At 40.5% G+C, this 12,937-nt stretch overlaps 1 protein-coding gene across 1 annotated transcript; it reads left to right on the top strand.

The window, feature by feature from the left end:
- The first annotated feature begins 6,014 nt into the window (after positions 1 to 6,014).
- On the top strand, positions 6,015 to 12,497 carry LOC144608696 (marginal zone B- and B1-cell-specific protein-like). The gene is made up of 4 exons (XM_078426699.1): positions 6,015 to 6,379; positions 8,418 to 8,539; positions 10,702 to 10,806; positions 11,801 to 12,497. Exons 1-4 carry the CDS (start codon positions 6,155 to 6,157, stop codon positions 11,964 to 11,966), a joined length of 618 nt encoding a protein of 205 aa, XP_078282825.1. The 5' UTR covers positions 6,015 to 6,154; the 3' UTR covers positions 11,967 to 12,497.
- Positions 12,498 to 12,937: the final 440 nt, after the last annotated feature.

Below are 12,937 nucleotides of genomic sequence, written 5' to 3'. Positions count from 1 at the left end.
TGCATCATAACTGACAGTTGATCAGGTGGACTTTGGACAAATATAAAGTATTGTTCCCAAGGAATCTGCATTCTGGATTAAAATGGATGCTTGTCCTTTATCACAAGTGGAATTAAAATGTTCTTGACCATTTCAAGTTCACCATTAAAGTTCAAGAAAACAATTGACACCTGCTGTGTCAGTGAGTGCAGCTGCAGAGGTTTTTTTCCTCTGAACAGATATCATCAACCACATGGGTCTAGAAATTGAGAGAAAGATGTTAAACATAGATAAAAGTTATTTTCAGTAAAGTATCTTCTTCAGAATTAGTTATTGAGCAACTTCAGGCAGAATCAGACAGAAAATTGAGTGTTAACCGCACTTGTTTGCAAAGGGAACAAAATATGAATCTTATCAGTAAACCAACAAAACGTGTTCTGCCCATGTCTTCTTTTGGCGTCTCTGATATGGCACAAGGTTTAAAAAAAACCATGATAACTGGGCCACAAGTTCAAGTTATGTTTTTACGGTGTTTATTTAAAGAATATTATATTGTACCCTTTAAAATCCAGAATGCATAAATAAGGTTAAATGTTACAGAATGTTATAGCATTTTGTGTGTATCTTTGCTATAAACCAGCAACTATAGTCCTTTGTTTCTACAGTTTAGTTTAATTGAAACTAGGAAAATTGACAAGGGAGAGTCAGTGGATGTGGTGTACCTCGACTTTCAGAAAGCCTTCGACAAGGTCCCACATAGGAGATTAGTGGGCAAAATTAGGGCACATGGTATTGGGGGTAGGGTACTGACATGGATAGAAAATTGGTTAACAGACAGAAAGCAAAGAGTGGGGATAAATGGGTCCTTTTCGGAATGGCAGGCAGTGACCAGTGGGGTACCGCAAGGTTCGGTGCTGGGACCCCAGCTATTTACGATATACATTAATGACTTAGACGAAGGGATTAAAAGTACCATTAGCAAATTTGCAGATGATACTAAGTTGGGGGGTAGTGTGAATTGTGAGGAAGATGCAATAAGGCTGCAGGGTGACCTGGACAGGTTGTGTGAGTGGGCGGATACATGGCAGATGCAGTTTAATGTAGATAAGTGTGAGGTTATTCACTTTGGAAGTAAGAATAGAAAGGCAGATTATTATCTGAATGGTGTCAAGTTAGGAGGAGGGGGAGTTCAACGAGATCTGGGTGTCCTAGTGCATCAGTCAATGAAAGGAAGCATGCAGGTTCAGCAGGCAGTGAAGAAAGCCAATGGAATGTTGGCCTTCGTAACAAGAGGAGTTGAGTATAGGAGCAAAGAGGTCCTTCTACAGTTGTACCGGGCCCTGGTGAGACCGCACCTGGAGTACTGTGTGCAGTTTTGGTCTCCAAATTTGAGGAAGGATATTCTTGCTATGGAGGGCGTGCAGCGTAGGTTCACTAGATTAATTCCCGGAATGGCGGGACTGTCGTATGTTGAAAGGCTGGAGCGATTGGGCTTGTATACACTGGAATTTAGAAGGATGAGGGGGGATCTTATTGAAACATATAAGATAATTAGGGGATTGGACACATTAGAGGCAGATAACATGTTCCCAATGTTGGGGGAGTCCAGAACAAGGGGCCACAGTTTGAGAATAAGGGGTAGGCCATTTAGAATGGAGATGAGGAAGAACTTTTTCAGTCAGAGGGTGGTGAAGGTGTGGAATTCTCTGCCTCAGAAGGCAGTGGAGGCCAGTTCGTTGGATGCTTTCAAGAGAGAGCTGGATAGAGCTCTTAAGGATAGCGGAGTGAGGGGGTATGGGGAGAAGGCAGGAACGGGGTACTGATTGATAGTGATCAGCCATGATCGCATTGAATGGCGGTGCTGGCTCGAAGGGCTGAATGGCCTACTCCTGCACCTATTGTCTATTGTCTATTGTCTATTGTCTATTGTCATAAGTGATAGGAGCGGAATTAGACCATTCGGCCCATCAAGACACATATTCAGTCATGGCTGATCTACTTTTCCCTCCTAACCCCATTCTCCTGCCTTCTCCCCATAACCCCTGAGAGATAAAATAACAGATGAATGACTGTGCAAGGTAAAATTAAAATGACCAAAGGTCAGTCTGGAGGAGGTGTGAATGCATGATGGAAAAAACGACATTAGGTAGCAAAGGTCAGGTGTGAGGAGGTGTGAATGCAAGATGTAGAATGGTTGTGATAAGGATTAGGTCAGTCTGGAGTGTTAGAAATACTGCAAAAGTGTGGAATTTCAAAAGGAATGTGGAGTACATGCTGGAAATCTGAAATATAAATTAAATTGGAAATATTGATTGTTTGAAATTGTTGAACTCATTGTTATCCAAATGTGATGTGCCTAATAAGAAGATGGTGTGCAACTTCTCATACTTGCATCGAGCTGCACACTGTAGCTGGCTGAGTAGGAGTGAGCGGTGAGCCGCAAATACAGAATAGTAAACAGAAAGAATTTGGTGACTCATGCGGAAAGTGTATTTAGAGCCCTGGATGATAGCTCAGAGGCAGTAAAAGGGTAGATATCGTAGGTACAAGGAACTGCAGATGTTGGTTTACAAAATAAGATACAAAGTGCTAGAGTGACTCACCGGGTCAGACAGCATCTCTGGAAGCCTTGATGTTTCGGGTCGGGACTGTGTCTGAAGAAGGGTCCCGACCCAAAACGTCACCCGTTCATGTTCTCCACAGATGCTGTCAGATCTGCTGAGGTACTCCAGCAACTTGTTGGCAGATGTTGGTGTTTCTCCTTTGGGAATGGAGAATGGGTACTGGTGGAGCTGGAGGAATAAAATAGCTGGAATTTGGAGAGAGAGAGAGAGAGAGAGAGAGAGAGAGAGAGAGAGAGAGAGAGAGAGAGCAAAACCCGTCTCCTGATGTCTTAAAAAGAGGTTAGCGAGAAAGTTGATGTATTAATTTAATTTTTATAAATTTAATTTTCTAAAACTCCCTGGATTTGGGAAGGTTCCTTTGCATTGGAAAATAGCATATATAGATTCCTTTAGATTGGAAAATAGCATGTATAACCGTTTTTATTGAAAAATCGAGAGAGAGAGAGAGAGAGAAAGATGTAAAGTGCAAGGCCAGCTAGACTAGAGGTTATTAATAACATTATAGCAAAGGAAGGGGCAACATTCAAAGTAATCAGAAATGGACAACATGATTTTATGAAAGGCAAATCATTTTTGCCTGATTTTATTGGAGTGTTATAAAAAAAAATAACATGCAGTTTATAAAAAGGAACCGTCGGAGTTATTGTACTTAGATTTCTAGAAGGCATTTGTAAAGGCTCTCGACTAGGATAGGTGTCAAAGGTTATGGGGAGAAGGCAGGAGATGGGATTAAGAGGGAAAAATAGATCAGTCATGATTGAATAACAGTGTAGACTGGGCTGAATGGCCTGATTCTGCTCCTTTGATATGGTATAAGATGCCACAGTATAGATTATTGGAGAAAATAACAGCTCATGATGCAAGAAACACTGATGTGGATAGGACATTGGCTAGTTAACAGAAAACAGTATAGGCATAAATGGGTCTTTTTCTGCTTGACAAAATTAAATAGTTGCCGTGCCACAGGGATTGTTTCGGGATCGGTGACTTTTTACAATATAAGAGACTTGCCTGAAGGCATGGAAGGTATGATTGCTAAATTTGCCGATGACTCAAAGATTACTAGCAAAGTTAGTTGTGAAGAGGACAAAGGAAGTCTACGAAGAAATTGACTGTGTGAACAAAGGTGTGGCAAATGCAATATTGTGTGTGGGAAAATATGAAATTGTACACCTGGCAGGAAAAATAACATGGAGCATGTTTTCTAAATGTTTTGGGAGATTAAAGGTCCTTTATGTCCTAGCGTATAATTTATAAAAGGTTATTGTGCAGGCGAGCAGGTAATTAAGTTAACAATGTTATCATCGATGCAATGAGATGAGAAGCAGGTGATTACAGTTGTGTACAGGTACTCCCCAGGATACGAATGCCGGATTTATTGCAGCCCGTACATATTTGGAAAGCTGGCAGGTTGTATTTGCTGGCAGCTGCAGGTACCATAGATACATAGACAATAGGTGCAGGAGTGGGCCATTCGGCCCTTCGAGCTAGCACTGCCATTCAATGTGATCATGGCTGATCATCCACAATCAGTGCCCTGTTCCTGCCTTCTCCCCATACCCCTTGATTCCGCTAGCCCTAAGAGCTCTATCTAACTCTCTTTTGAATTCATCCAGTGAATCGGCCTCCACTGCCTTTTGAGGCAGAGAATTCCACAAATTCACAACTCTCTGTGTGAAAAAGTTCTTCCTCATCTCAGTTCTAAATGGCCTACCCCTTATTCTTAAACTGTGGCCCCTGGTTCTGGACTCCCCCAATATCAGGAACATGTTTCCTGCATCTAGCGTGTTCAATCCCTTAATAATTTTATAGTTTGGGAACTCGGTTCACAGAAATATCTAAATGGTTGTTTTGGACGCCCTGATTTAACTACACGTTGCCTTTGGCTGGCCTATGTTCTTATTTAAATAACTTGCCAGTTAACCACATTTCCAGCTTGCAAACTGTCGGGGTTGCAGTTGTAACCTGGGGAGGACCTGTAAAATATTGTTAGTATCACATGAAGTTTCATGTACAGGATTGGTTTCCTTCTTTGAGGAAGGATGCATATGTTGGTAGCATGTCAAAGAAGATTTACTAGACTAATGATGGGAAAGATGGGTTGTTTTGGAAGAAAAGGTTGCACAGGCTTGGCTTATATGCACTGGCTTTTAGAAGACTGAGAGGGGATTTGCTGAGTTTGTGCAGCACTTTGTCTTTTGTTCTAGAAGTGAAGGTCAGCTTAAACATGTGGTTACTTATTCAAGATAGAGCTATTTTTCTCTCATGAATCTTTGGTACTCACTTCCTCAAAGCAGAATCTTTGCTTTTTTATAGACAAAAGTGTGTATGTTTTTCATAGGCAAGGGAATGAAGAGTCACTGGGAATTGGTAGAAATGTACCGTATAGATTATCATCAGATGGCTCATCTTATCGAATATCAGATCAGGTTTGAGGGGCGTGTGGTTGCACTTGCTCCTAGTGTGTATCCCTGTATTGAAAAAGAAAGTGTTGGAGGAACTCAGCAGGCCAGGTAGCATCTGTGGTGGGTCTGAAGAAGGGTCCCAGCCTGAAACTTAGTCTGACTATCTCCCTCCACGGATGCTGCCTGACTCACAGAGATCCTTTGACACATTGTTTCTTTGCTCAAGATTCCAGAACCTCTTATAGAAACATATAAAATTATAAAAGGACTGGACAAGCTAGATGCAGGAAAAATGTTCCCAATGTTGGGTGAGTCCAGAATCAGGGGCCACAGTCTTAGGATAAAGGGGAGGCCATTTAAAACTGATGTGAGAAGGAACTTTTTCACCCAGAGAGTTGTGAATTTGTGGAATTCTCTGCCACAGAGGGCAATGGAGGCCAAATCAATGGATGGATTTAAGAGAGAGTTAGATAGAGCTCTAGGGGCTGGTGGAATCAAGGGATATGGCAAGGAGGCAGGTACGGGTTATTGATTGTGGACGATCAGCCATGATCACAATGAATGGCAGTGCTGGCTCGAAGGGCCGAATGGCCTCCTCCTGCACCTATTTTCTATGTTTCTATGTTTCTAACCTGCAGTCTCCAGTGACTCTTTAGTGCTCCAAGAAATTGTGACAAAGCACTGTGTGGAGACGAAATATTTCTGTCTTGCAGGCAATGAATATGAGCAGAGAATATTTCAATTGGTTTAGATAAGCAATAAGCCAGAGGTTGTCTAAACCTGAGGTGATTTAGGTATGAAAGTAACAGGAAAATATAGGGAGTAGATGATTATTGGTAAAGAGTGACAAATATTGTCAGAGACCTTCTAAATGACCATTAACATTTTTCATTTTGAAAATGCTTATGTGGGATGATGCAAGACGATTGTTGAGTTATCTCTGAGAAACTAAAATAAAAATTATTTTTCTTCTCTCCTCCCCCTTTCATATTGTAAAATCAGACAGTGCAACCTTTCATTTCCTCATTGGTGCAGCACAAGGAAACGCAGCATCGTTCCACATAAGCATTGGAAATTGTTATTATCAGCCTTCGATTTTGAATTACGCTGATTGAATATATCGCCAACCATTAACACGAAGCTATCATGAAGCTTCTTGTTCTGACAATTCTACTCTTTTGCGTGCATAAAACGGTCGTCGGAGTCAGTCAGAAGATTAACAAGAAATTGACTATTTCTCAAAATACGGGAAAATTTCAAAACTCGGGGACTATTGAGATGAAATCGCCAGATCTAAATGATGAAGAGTTTCACTCCAGCCATATGCCTGATCATTTGAAGTGTGATTCCTGCAGAGCTATTTCTTATCAGGTGGGTTACGTACTCTGCTGTGCTACCAATGCTATGTTTTGGCACTGCTCGTGTAGAGATGCAGTGATCTTTATCTGAACTTTTTTCATTATTTCTGTCTTTACTTATCATTTCCTTTATATTTTGCAACCAGGTTTATTAATCTAATAATTCAAAGTTGAACATTTCTTCAATTAACAAATGACAAATTCATTGACATGAGTCATTTCAATACTAAAGGGAAAATTAATAAGTTGATAACCAAAAATCCCCATATTATCCCCATATTATAATGGTGACCACAATCCCAAAATACCCTGATCGATCATAAGATAAGCATGGATGTTTTATTTTTCCCTCTCAACCCCATTCTCCTGCCTTCTCCCCATAATCTTTCATGCCCTTCCCAATCAAGAATCTATCTATCCCTGCCTTAAAAATACTCATTGTCTTGGCCTTCATAGCCAACTGTGGCAATGAATGTCACAGATTCACCACCTTTTGGCTGAAGAAATTCCTGCTCCTGTCCATTTTTAAGGTATGTCCTTTTATTCTGGGGCTGTGCCCTCTGGTTCTAGACTCTCCCATTACTGTACATGTCCACTCTTTCGAAGCTTTTCATTATCTGATATGTTTCCATGAGATCCCCCTCATGCTTCTCAACTCCAGCGAGTACATTCACAGAGCTTTCAAACGCTCATCATACATTTTGCCAATCATCCCTGGGATCATTCTCATAAACCTCCACTGAACCCTCTCCAATGCCAGTGCATCCTTCCTCAGACATGTGGCTCAAAACTGCGCACAACATTCTAAATGTGGCCTTACCAGCACCTGATAAAGCCTCAGCATTACATCCATGCTTTTATATTCTCGTCCTTTTGAAATGAATGCTAACATTGTATTTGCCTTCCTTACTGTCGACTCAACCTGCAAATGAACCTTTAACGAATCCTGCATCATCACTCCCAAGGCTCTTTGCACTTCTGGTTTCTGAATCTGCTCCCCATTTAGCAAAATAGTCTGCACCTTTATTCCTTCTACCAAAGTGCATGACGGTATACTTTGCTACCCTGTATTCCATTTGCTACTTATTTGCCCACTCTCCCAACCTGTCCAGGTCCTTCTGCAGCCTCCCTCCTTCCTCCACACTACCTGATGGCCTATAATAGAAACTGCAGCCAAATTTGAATTGGCAAAACAAAGTAAATTTAGAATGAATGCATTTATGAAGGACTAAGATTTTTCATTGATTGTGTGGCGTTGTCATATATCATATATCATATATATACAGCCGGAAACAGGCCTTTTCGGCCCTCCAAGTCCGTGCCGCCCAGTGATTTTCGTACATTAACACTATCCTACACCCACTAGGGACAATTTTTACATTTACCCAGCCAATTAACCTACATACCTGTACGTCTTTGGAGTGTGGGAGGAAACCGAAGATCTCGGAGAAAACCCACGCAGGTCACGGGGAGAACGTACAAACTCCTTACAGTGCAGCACCCGTAGTCAGGATCGAACCTGAGTCTCCGGCGCTGCATTCGCTGTAAAGCAGCAACTCTACCGCTGCGCTACCGTGCCGCCCATCTGATATCTGATAGGTACATTTTGATTGCTAGCTATCGATTATTAGATTTTTACTTACAAACTGAGAAGCACTACCTTTTCGTTAAAGACAGACTAAACAAATTAGTGAAGATAGTCCTTTACAGGCTCTCATATATTTCAGTGGAAAAAACATTAGAGATAATGAAAGGATAGCAAAACAATTAAGTCCTTATGATTTTATTTTGCTGGGAATTGAACTATCTGATTATTGAGGATGTCTAATCTCAACTTGTTCACAATAGAGAATATTATTATGGGAGTTTGGAAATGGGTGAAACAAGGAGGAAGCAGTTTTGTGTGAGGCATAAGTATTAATGTTCCTGTTGACCATATCCAGAAGGAAACTGAATTATACTAATTAACAAAAAGTGGTTTTACTTCTTTGAAACTTATTGATGTTTTGCCAAACTATTCTTTCATTATTGTTCAACTTGATGTGGAAAAGATGCAAGAATATCTTTCCAAAAGGGAATCGCAGATATCTGCGGTGAAAGAGGGCAAAGCAATGCTGACTGAATCTGAGTACACTGATGCTTTGGAGAAGTGCTGTGCTCAGAGTTGGGAAAGGTGAGTTTGCTGCAAGTTTGTCTTTTATGAAACTTTTAGTTTTTTGTCTTGGCAGTGATATAGATAAGTAAGTAAGTGTTTGAAATAAACACTGAAATGAGATTTTGCGTAGTGTACAAGAGTGAGGAAGACATTATCTGACTAAACTTTCCAACAACATCACAAACTACAAAAGTGAATTGTGGTTCAGATCATATTTGGTAATCATATTTGGTGAGGTTTATGATCATCATCTCTTGCAGCAAAAGTATAATCGGAGCTTATAACCTCGCCAATATTTTTAACCCTTCTCTAAAATATCTGTCTTTAACCAGAATTTTTAGTTTTATCAAGAAACAATGTTTAGTTCATTTCCATGAAATTATGTAGCATGCAGACACAAAAAGGTGGAGTAACTCAGCAGGACAGGCAGCATCTCTGGAGAGAAGGAATGGGTGACGTTTTGGGTCGAGACCCTTCTTCAGATAGCATGTAATCGATTTACTAAATTCATTCAGGTTTTTGCAGAAAAAAAATCTATCTATCTCTACCTTAAATTTATCTAATGATCTAGCCTGAACCACCCTTGCAGGCAGTGGATTCTAAAAATGTATTACCCTTCTGACATGAGAAATGGTTATGCATTACACAAAGTGCTGGACTCAGTGGTCAGGCAGCTTCTCAGGACGATAGACACAAAGATGCATAGGCGATGTTTCACTTCCCCCGAAATGTTGCCTATCCATGTCCTCCACTGATACTGCCTGACCTGCTGAGTTACTCCAACACTTTGTATTTTGCTCAAGACTCCAGTATCTGCAGTTCCTTATTTCTCTAAATTTGTATTCATTTCAGTTATAAATGAATGGACACATATTTTTCAGCTATGTCTCCATTTTTGTAACTCTCCCATTAGTGAAAACATTTTGGCATCAACGTTGGGATCTTATGTTTGAATAAGTTCAAGGAACACAGAACTAATGTGTATATCCTCTGAAGCGATGGCCCTGTCATCCCTGGTATTAGCCTGGCGACCTGGGAAAATGAACCCCCAACCTTGCTCACCCTGCAGCCAACTCTCCATGACAATATTATATCATACTTATACATTGTTACGTGCCATCAACATCTATATTGTGCTTTCATATTTTTAATAATTTTGACTAACTCTGAATATAATCTGTGCTGGGTACTATTTACATTTGTTGCCACGAGTCATTTTCCCCTCACAATCCCGTGCCACTGCACTCTCATTTCCTCATGATTTACCATACATCCCATTGATGGGAAGAAAGACACAAAGTGCTGGAGTAACTCAGCGGGTCAGGCAGCATCTGAGGGTGAACATGGATAAGTGACGTTTCGGGTCGGGATCTTCTTCAGATTGGGACCTTTCTTCAATCCCAAAAAGTCACCTTTCCATATTCTCCAGAGATGCTGCTTGACTTGACCCACTGAGGTACTCCAATACTGGTACTCCACCAATTATCTCATTCTTGGAGCCTATTCTTAACATAAAGCCCTGTCCACAACCCTATGGTTGACATAGACACAGGTCTCGGTAAGATCCAGATGAAGCCTATTCCAACAGAACAGCTCTCTGAAACATTGTCTGAAGAAACTTCACCCATTCTTTCTATCCAGAGATGCTGCCTGCCCCGCTGGGTTACTCGAGCATTTTTGTCTATCTTCAGAATAGCTCTCTCGTTCCCCAGTGTCGCATGAATAGGGACCCATTTCACACCACACTTTTACCTTTCTAATCTTGTTTAACATTCATCAATTTGCATGTGGCTCAAGTAATAATTTGGAGCTGACCAACGTTATTGTATGTTGTGTTCTGTGGTATGTAGTTTAATAAATTACAATCACACCCTGGTAAACTTACCAGAGTTTCAACACAATATCATATCATCATATCATATATATACAGTGCGGAAACAGGCCTTTTCGGCCCACCAAGTCCGCGCCGCCCAGCGATCCCCGCACATTAACACTATCCTACACCCACTAGGGACAATTTTTTACATTTACCCAGTCAATTAACCTACAAACCTGTACGTCTTTGGATAATTGCATCTATTGCATAATTACATTTTTACAATAATGAGAATTTGCTGTTATTTGGCCCTAAAGCCCTATAGATCAGTGATATTTTTGGCTTTATTTGATATGCCATTCAGGCATGGTGTAATAGACCTCGATGGTGTTAAACGCCTGTCGGGTCCAGGACTGGAAACAGAAGACTTTACAGGAGTGAAGATGTTGAGTGGACCATGGCCTGGAAGGTAACTAAAAGAAACAGAAACTGTACAACTCCTCCCCCTTCTGTAGTGGGGTAGACTGTCTGTCCCCCCCCCCCCCCCCCCGTCCCCCCCAAATAGTTGCACATCCCCAATCCTTTCCACTCGTCACTTTAATTTCATGTTTCATGTATCTTATATTTTATGGCTTGGCAGATCAATTTCCCTCCTGGGATAAATAAAGTTCTATCATATTGTATGTAGTAATTTTTACATTTCATTATTCCTGATGTCTTCACTAAGCTGTTAGAACTTCAACATCCCCTTCTGCATGGCAATTGTAATTGATTGTGGAAGTGCAAGGACTTCTGGTTTGGTTGGCCCACACTTTTAGATTATTTCTACACAGTAAATTTGTTGCTTAGTGTGTGTTCAAATGTCACTTTAGAGGAACAACAATCCGGTTTAAAGTTGTCTTTTAGATGTAAATAATTTAAAATGCACAAAACTATAATCATTTTAAGAGATTTTTAAGCTCTTCAACGATTTCATTATAAAATCTCAAACTGAAAATAGCTTTGACAATAGACAATAGGTGCAGGAGTAGGCCATTCGGCCCTTCGAGCCAGCACCACCATTCAATGTGATCATGGCTGATCATTCTCAATCAGTACCCTGTTCCTGCCTTCTCCCCATACCCCCTGACTCCGCTATCCTTAAGAGCTCTATCTAGCTCTCTCCTGAATGCATTCAGAGAATTGGCCTCCACTGCCTTCTGAGGCAGAGAATTCCACAGATTTACAACTCTGACTGAAAAAGTTTTTCCTCATCTCCGTTCTAAATGGCCTATCCCTTATTCTTAAACTGTGGCCCCTGGTTCTGGACTCCCCCAACATTGGGAACATGTTTCCTGCCTCTAACGTGTCCAACCCCTTAATAATCTTTGGTGTAAATTTGTATAAGAGGAAGCAGAAATTGCTTTTGTACTCCTCACTTCAGTTCTTCCATGCAGATTAACATTTATGTGTAATTGTTACAGATTATTCAAAATGTGCCAGGCTTACCTGGGAGACTTTACAGAAGACGACATTTACAAGGAGTACAGAAATAATCGGGATTACTTAGAAGATTTTCTCTGCTATGGTGAAAATGGAGTTTGCACCAAGCACACAACGTTCCAAGCAGATTTTAAGGATGAAATGTAAACATTGAGCATAATAGTAATGCACATTGGGTGTGGGATGCAAGTGGATAATTGGGAAAAGGTGAAGATGACAGAACCAGCAACATCAAGGTTTCCATTTATTAAAATGATGGAACTGAAAATGAGTTGTCCAGCACAATTCACACCAATCCTGACATGCATTCATGTGAAATGTTACATAATAAATATATTCATCCAACTAAATCTTATTTAAATTGATGATCAGTTATGTTTTCAAAACTTAATATTCTAAGATATTCTAGCATATAAATGTTTTGGATGCAGGGAAACCAATTATATCCAAATACATGCCGCCATATTTAAAACAAACTATTGATTGTGTTGAGCAATAAGTGGAAAACATTAACTAGTTTCATTAAAGTTAAATTCAGAGTTACCTGTTGTGGCATCTTCAGTGTTCCATTTATTATGGGCAGAAATAACTGGAGATTAATATTTTATTGGATATTGTGCCAATAGTTCATGTTAGGGCTGCAGGTTTTCTGTGTTCTTCACTTATGTAACAGAGACCAAGACAAATAAACATATTTGACATAATATCAAGCTTTGAAATTACATTGTTTTAAGGCAACGTATTTTATCAGTAACGACCACACCATGTTACTGAGCTCTCTATTTCCTTCTGAGACTCTTGTATTGTTCAAAATCCAGCCCACTATGAGTGGTGTCATTTGCAAACTGATGGTCAGTGTGGTCTTGTTAAAGCAATAGATATCTCAGATTGGAGTAGGGGGAGGTTAAGTATGTCCACAAATACTGCCAGCTGATCCACACAGGTTCTGAGGACAATGCCAGGGACTCCATCCAGCCCAGTTGCTTTTCACAATTTAACACACAAGAAGGCTATCTGACATGTGCTACGGTGACAGTGGATGAACATGTGCACCCGAGGCTGTCGGGATGGGTGACGTCATTTCACTGACCTTCTGTTGAAAGTGAGCACTGAGCTTA

This window comes from Rhinoraja longicauda, chromosome 32 (assembly GCF_053455715.1).
Source record: "Rhinoraja longicauda isolate Sanriku21f chromosome 32, sRhiLon1.1, whole genome shotgun sequence".
NCBI lineage: Eukaryota > Metazoa > Chordata > Chondrichthyes > Rajiformes > Arhynchobatidae > Rhinoraja > Rhinoraja longicauda.
This window is presented reverse-complemented; position numbering and strand designations above follow the sequence as displayed.

What these genes read in the sequence shown, in the direction of transcription:
- LOC144608696 (XM_078426699.1), top strand. Translation starts at nt 6,155, where the DNA reads ATGAAGCTTCTTGTTCTGACAATTCTACTCTTTTGCGTGCATAAAACG. An exon ending in GCAGAGCTATTTCTTATCAG is followed by an intron (nt 6,380 to 8,417) that starts GTGGGTTACGTA and finishes GATGTGGAAAAG; the next exon opens with ATGCAAGAATATCTTTCCAA. An exon ending in TGTGCTCAGAGTTGGGAAAG is followed by an intron (nt 8,540 to 10,701) that starts GTGAGTTTGCTG and finishes TATGCCATTCAG; the next exon opens with GCATGGTGTAATAGACCTCG.